The sequence below is a fragment of the Hyaena hyaena genome, unplaced genomic scaffold, assembly GCF_003009895.1.
Source record: "Hyaena hyaena isolate Hyena2069 unplaced genomic scaffold, ASM300989v1 scaffold_524, whole genome shotgun sequence".
Classification (NCBI taxonomy): Eukaryota; Metazoa; Chordata; class Mammalia; order Carnivora; family Hyaenidae; genus Hyaena; species Hyaena hyaena.
Window position 1 is genome coordinate 1,380,355 of NW_024081155.1, and position 7,071 is coordinate 1,387,425.

Below are 7,071 nucleotides of genomic sequence, written 5' to 3' on the forward strand. Positions count from 1 at the left end.
TTGCTTTAGGGGTTGGCAGACTTGAGTCAGTAGGGGCAGGAGCCCCAGGCTCTGATAGACACCAAGGTGAGGATGCTGAGTGATGACCTAAAGACCATTAACTTAAGAATACTGTGATCGCATAGAATCGCGTTCTTGCTGTCAGTGCCCAGAACCTCAGGTGGCCATGGCCGGATATGATGCGTCTGAACTTCCACTTTGGAACACCGGACCTCGACCAGTGCGGGCCGCGTTTGTTCTGTCAAGGAATGGTTTACTTCCCAGGAGTTCTTTGAAGTCAAGGTGAGGACCTGAATGTAAAATGAAGGAACCTCTCTTCCTGTAACAAAGGTGGCGCCACCAGGTACTGCCCCTGGGGTCAGAAATGTAATGTCCTGGCAGGAACATTAGGCTGAGTTTTGTCTGGAAAGTCTCAGGGAGGAAGGTCTCAGTCTAAGATAGTAGCCCTGGTTCCACCGATCAAGGAAACCTAGGCCCTAACTAGAGTCAAGGGGACATCCTGAGTAGCTAATGAGGGGATCTTTACCCTGTAGATCTGACAATAGAAAGCAGTACCCCTGCCTTTGGTCCAGGGAGGCTCCAGGCAGGGGTAGTTTTATTTGGTAGTCCCTGACTACTGCCGCCCCACCCCCATCCACCATCACGCTTGCGCACTCTCGCTCTGTCATGCGCGTGCACACACGCATGCGCACACACCCGCACTCTGTCTCCCAGAGCTCCAAGAAGTAAGGGTTTTATTTGGAGTTTGGTGAACTGAATTTAGTAGAAGGAGGAATCCCAGGCTCTGATACCAAAGTGAAGATCCTTAGTCAGGACCTAGGGATCACCGACTCCAGTACACGGGCATCCTACAGAGCCCTGCCCCTGCTTTCAGCCCTTGGACACCCTGAGCACTTGTGGCCGGTTATGACTTATCCTTACTTCTGCTCCAGAGTTTCCAGGAAGTGAAGTCATGGGCTCGGGGTGGAGGTGGCGAGGCCACTGGCCAGTTGAGGGTGGATTCTCAGGACTAGCCTGGAGCCAAGGTGAGAACCTTGAGTAGGGACTGAGGGGACCATCCTGACCCATAACACAGGGCATTCCACTAGGTCCCTCTGCTACTCTGGCCCTGGAAGGCCTGGCAGACTTGTCAGGCCTTCTGCCTGGAAACTCTGAAATAAGGAGGGCCTTTGTCTAAAGGAGTAGCCTGGGTCTTGCAGACGGAGGATACTAGGCCCTAACTTCAGTGAAAGTGAGGTCCCTGAGTGCTAATGAGGGGACCTCTCCCCAGTCTGGGAAAGCAGCATCCCTATAACTTATTTCTAGGAAGCTCCCGGCAAGTGTAATCCTATATGGAGGTTCCTGAATTTCCCCTCTAGACGCTCAGGGAATTGAGGGATTTGCTCTAAGGCAGGAGGCCTACATCTTACCAGTGTATTGGCGGCAGTTTTCCCAGTAGAGATGGTGATAGAAAGCCGTACTCCTGCTTTCTGCTGGCAGCAGGAGTCGTAAATCCTACCTGTAGACCTAAGGGAGGACTAAAGGGAACCCCAACTCTAAAAAGGTGGGTCTCATAAATTCGGGCCCTCCTCTGATAAAAAAAAAATGAAATCTTGCCATTTGCAACAACATGGATGGAACTAGAGTGTATTAAGCTAAGCAAGATAAGCAAGTCAGAGAGACAAATATATGATTTCACTCGTGTAATTTAAGGTACAAAACAGATGAACATAGGGAAGGGAAACAAAAATAATATAAAAACGGAGATAAACCATAAGAGACTCTTAAATACAGAGAACAATCTGAGGGTTGCTGGAGGGATTGTGGGTGGGGGGAATGGCTAAATGGGTGATGGGCATTTGGGAGGCTGCTTGTTGGGATGAGTACTGGGAGTTATATGTAAGGGATGAATCACCAAATTCTGTTCCTGAAATTATTATACTATATGTTAACTAAATTGGATGTAAATTAAAAATAAGTAATAAAATAAATAATTCAGTCCCTTCTCTCAGCCCTGGGGAAACCCTGAATGTTTGTTATGCTGAGGAAGCCCCCCTCATTTCTGTCTAGAGAGTCCCAGAGAGGTGAGGGTGTTGGACTTTCTGGCCTCACTTCTTCAGAGGGAGGAGACCCAGGGCTTGACAGCAATCAGAATGAGGATCCTGAATAAAGAGTGATGGTACCATTCATCCCTCAAAAAAGAGATGACAGAGAGCCCCCCACCCCCTTGCTAGTAGCACTGAGGAGCCCAGATGTGGAAGTCAAGTGTATGTGAACCCAGCTTTATTTTTTATGGCATCAGGTTGGTGAGAGCCTTTGTTTGACGGGGGAAACATCAGATCAGCAGAGGAAGGTGTACTAGGCCCTACCTAGAGCCAAGGTGAGGACAGTAAATCAGAACTGAGGACCCCAATGACCCCAGAGCAGATTCCCACAGAACTGTCAGCAGTGGGTAGCAGTAGTGGGCTGAGATACCCCTTTCGTTCCCCTTGAGAGATCTCAAGAAGATGAGGACCTGGGTTTGAGATGTCAGTTGAGAGCAGCACCGAGGAGGGGGCCCAGGCCCTGCCACAAGCTGTTACCACAGTCCTGAATGTGAACTGGGAGGATCCTTGTACTCCAGACCAGAGGAGATTCCGCAGGGACTGACCCTGCCCACCACTGCCCTCAGCCCCAGTCAGCACCAAGCAGGGCTGGCAGGCTGCAGCCTGAGGCTCACTTTAATGATTTCCACAGGGTTTTCAGAGGACAGGTTGGTCATAACAGGAGCCCTGTAGTTTCCTAGAGCAGTGCCCTCACAGGACTTGCAGAGGCAGCCTTGGTTAAAGCCAAGGTGGTCTCTCCCTGCTGAAGGTGCTCCTTCTCATCCTCTCTCCTCTCATGTCCAGATCACCTGCTGTCCCTGACCACAGTCATCATGCCTCGGGGACAGAAGAATAAGCTCTGTACCGGTGAGAAACGCCACCAAGCCCAAGATGGGACCCAGCGTCAGAGGGGTGCTGAGGCCACTGCGGCCAAGGAAGAAGCACTCCCCTCCTCGGCCTCTCCTCCCTTTGAGGTTCTTACTCAGAGAAATCATGCTGCTGGGTCACGTAGCGCTCTCAAGAGGCCTCAGAGGGCCCTGTCCACCACCGCTGAGTCTGCAGGTGCTTCTCGCATAAGATCACACAAAGGAGCCAACTGCCAGATTGAGAAAAAGCAAGGGTCCTCCCAGCCCCCTGTCTCCATGATGCAGCCTGCAGGAGACCCTGTAAGTGAAACAGCGAGTGTTCTGGTGCAGTTCCTGATGCATATGTATAGAATGAAGAGGCCCATTATGAAAGCTGATATGCTGAAGTTTATCAGTAAAAAGTATAAAAAGCACTTCACTGAGATCCTCAGAAGAGCCTCTTTCAGCTTGGAGGTGGTTTTTGGTGTTGATGTAAAAGAAGTCGATCCTACCAAGCATTGCTATGTCCTTGTCAGCAAAATGGAGCTTCCCAACAACGGGACTATACACCGTGGCTGGGGCTTTCCCAAGACTGGCCTCCTGATGAATCTTCTGGGCGTGATTTTCCTGCAGGGCAACTGTGCTGCTGAAGAGAAGATCTGGGAGTTCCTGAATAAAATGAAAGTCTATGCGGGGAAGAGGCACTTCATCTTCGGGGAGCCCAGGAAGCTCATCACCCAAGATTTGGTGAAGCTTAAGTACCTGGAGTACCGCCAGGTGCCTGGCAGCGACCCTCCGCGCTGTGAGTTCTTGTGGGGCCCCCGAGCCCACGCCGAGACCAGCAAGATGAAGATCCTGGAGTTTTGGGCCAAGATTAATCATACCGTCCCCAGTGCCTTCCAACCTTGGTATGAAGCGGCTTTGAGAGATGAGGAAGAGAGAGCCAAAGGCACAGTCGCGCTCCAGGCTGAGACCGACGGCTCCAGCCCGTGAATGTTCCAGGAAACGTCCAGCAGCTCCTCCCACACCTAGTGAAATCGAGGCTGATTCTTCATCTTGTGACTGAAGAGAGCAGTCACTGTTCTAAGCAGTGGAGGCCTGGGTGTGAGTGAGGGAACACAGTGTATAATCCCTCTGTGCTCCTGTTCTGTCTGGCTAATTTGGAGACTTATCAGGGTTTTGAGTTTTTGCTACTTTTCAAATGTTACTACTTTGAAATGAAATCTTATCTAGTGCTATAGTCTAAATTTATGAATTTTATTGGTCTCACTTATTGCTGTTTATCAGTTTAAGAGTTAGAGTGTTGCTGTTTCATAAAACAGACTGGGAAAATTTCCATTTTATTTAGTGTTCTGGTACAAAGTAACATGGCACTAAAATATGCATTTCCTTGAAAATGTAAAAAACTTAAGCAGTAAAATGTATGGAATCAAGAAATGGAGGAGGAGAGTAAGATGGTCTGTATTTGGCTTCTTAATTCCTTTTGCTCTGTGTTTTATAAAATTTTAAATAACAACTTGTGCTTGAAGAACGTAGAATCACACTTTAATGAATGAAACTCACTGCTCACAGGCTCATTTATTCCCCATGCATTGATGGAGCATCTGCTCTTAAAAGGCTTCATGTCAGCCCTGAGAGAGCTGACAAAAAGATCAAGACACTGACCATGAAATCATAGAGGTGAGAAGCATCTATCACATAAGGAAGAATAGTGATAGGCACTCTCAGACCCAAAGGACACATGATAAGATGGGAGAAAATGGGAGAGAGGTGGTTCCAGATGAGAACAGTTAAGTGCCAGTGCCTGAAGCAAGGCTGTGCTGGGTTTTCAGAGACTGCAGGTCCCTTGGTGGGAGGTAATTCTAAGTTAGCTGCATGCGGGACTCCAGGAGGCTGTGATCCTAGGGAGAGGGCCCAGACCCTCCCGTGGTGGGCTTCGGAATGGAAAGACTAAGCCCAGGATGGCAAACTGCCCTTAACAGTTACTTCGGGGTTGTGTGGAAACCAGAGGGAGGTCACCCTGGGCAGCCATCAAGTGTGTCCTGTGCTCTTGTGCCAGTGCGGGTGAATGCAGTGTGAAGATTTGATGTTTTATTTACAGCATTTCCCCAGAGTTTCTGAGAACGAAGAGTATTGTCATGGATGCCCAGAATCCTCTGGACTCGCACACTTTGCCCTGGGTTTGGGGAGCCAGAACACACTCCACTAAAACCTCACTCACACTGGGTTACCTTATATGGCATTTGGCAAACTCCAGGCAAGGTCTAGATTCTTGTTGGTGGGTGAATGAATGAAAGCCAGGGTGGTTTAGAAAGAAGGGCAGCTGAGGGGTGCCTGGTGGCTCAGTTGGTTAAGCTTCCAACTCGGTTTTGGCTCAGGTCATGATCTCATGGGTTTTGTGGGTTCGAGCCCTGCAATGTGCTTTGGGCTAACAGGACAGAGCCTGCTTGGGATTCTCTCTGTCTGTTTCTCTCTCTCTACTCCTCTGAAAATAAATAAATAAACTTAAAAAGGGCCTCTGAGAGGAAGGTAAGTTTTGGGGCCTTGAAACATATTTCAAGAGCTCTGTGTTGCATCTGTAAGGAAGTCTACTTTATGCCGACATTGAATGGCATACTTTAATGAGGGAGATATTACTTAGTGTTCCCTGGTAAGCACAATTTTGTCTGATAGAGTTGTCTTTGTTCCACAGCACTGCATAGTTTCCGACATCCGCTGGATTAAAAATGATTTATTGAGATTTATCATTGTAGTGGGTTGAAACTCCAGGGGGCAAATTAATCCTAGTAAGAACTGGCATCCTTTAAAGCTCAACACAGGCCACGCAATGTGCCATACCCTTCACATGCATTATGGACGTTCTACCAGTCCCCAAGACAAAGCTTATCAAACCCATTTCACAGATGAAAAGACAGCCTCCACAGAGTCTGGTATCACTGCCCAGTTTCACATAGCTGCTAAGTGACAGGGTTGGAACTAGACCCTTGGCCTGAATTAGTCTGAAGCCCACACTTCCACTCCTCCTAGCCTGAGGCTGACTTTGTGACCCTTAATTCCCCTTTTTTGTCACTACAACAAAAAGTATCTTAGGTACTAAAAAGGACTCTGTGCCCAAGATACTGGACTGGAATGTATAACCGGAGCAATTACCATATCATAATAATTGAGAAGTGTGAGTAAGGGAGACAAAGAGATAATATTCAGTGACAATAGGGTCATCTATTCAAAGTCAGAGAGCCTCAAAGATCAGGGAGGGGCTCACAAAATCATTTTGGACGGCCCCTCCCATAGAGAAAGTTACATCCATTCAAACAGAACTTAAATAAAACGCTAAGTGTGGTTGCTAAAGAAATGGGTTCAGATGTGTTTTTTTTTTCTTTGACAGCACATCTGTTCTAGGGTCTCTGCCTTGTGCCACCACTTCCTGTCTCACCTCACTCCTGGGACAGGGACCCAGTCTCTGAATGGTTTGCAATAGGTTTAAGATCGTCAAGAGTTTGCAGGGATGAGACCTTTTACAGGAAATCTTGCATCAAGAAACAGGAGCTGTAAGTGAGAGATGCTCATGCTAGGCAAAGTTGTCAGTGTAAGCATCCCCTCACTTAGTCCTCAGGGTTCTTGGGGACAGGTGAGTCCTACCATAGGAGGGTGGCCTCAGATCACTAGAGTCGCTGACACATATGAGCGTGAGGACACTGAATGAGGAATGAAGAAAGCACCCATCCAGAACAGTGCGGTCCATAGATGCCTGTCCCCTGCTGTCAGCTCTCAGGGTCCCCAAACAGCCTAAGGAGGATGTGGCTGAAACTGATTTCCGTTTAACAGGTCAAGAAGGTGAAGATCTTAACCTGAGATTGGTTGACTCAGGTCAGGGGAGGTAGAATTCCCAAGTTGTGCCAGGAGGAAGGCCAGTACTCTGAAGAGGTCAGGGACCACCAAGCCTGTCTCAGTGGAGGCCTCACAGAACCCTTCCTACTGTTATGAGAGATCCAGCCATAATTGTCATCAGAGATGGCCTCATATCCTTCTCGGGGGTAACAGAAAAGTGGGGAGATCCCAGGTCAGCAGAGAGAGGAGTCTTGAGCCTTCATAAAAGGCAGCATTAGGACACTGACTTCAAAACCTGAGTGGGAACACCATATCATAGGTGCCTGCCACAGCCA

The 7,071-nt window shown here is 48.4% G+C and overlaps 1 protein-coding gene across 2 annotated transcripts; it reads left to right on the forward strand.

Annotated features, from left to right (window-relative positions):
• Nucleotides 1-220: 220 nt before the first annotated feature.
• LOC120247444 (melanoma-associated antigen B3-like) lies at nt 221-4,141 on the forward strand. Of its 2 annotated transcripts, none has more exons than XM_039255357.1 (2): nt 221-282; nt 2,868-4,141. In XM_039255357.1, the coding sequence occupies exon 2, from the start codon at nt 2,897-2,899 to the stop codon at nt 3,899-3,901; it is 1,005 nt and encodes a 334-aa protein (XP_039111288.1). In that variant the 5' UTR covers nt 221-282; nt 2,868-2,896; the 3' UTR covers nt 3,902-4,141. The 2 variants fall into 2 exon arrangements, with proteins under 2 accessions (XP_039111288.1, XP_039111287.1); XM_039255356.1 differs by having other exon boundaries at nt 243-343.
• The last annotated feature ends 2,930 nt before the right edge of the window (nt 4,142-7,071 follow it).

Excerpts from the sequence above, each read along its gene's own strand:
- LOC120247444 (XM_039255357.1), top strand. The coding sequence starts at position 2,897 with ATGCCTCGGGGACAGAAGAATAAGCTCTGTACCGGTGAGAAACGCCAC.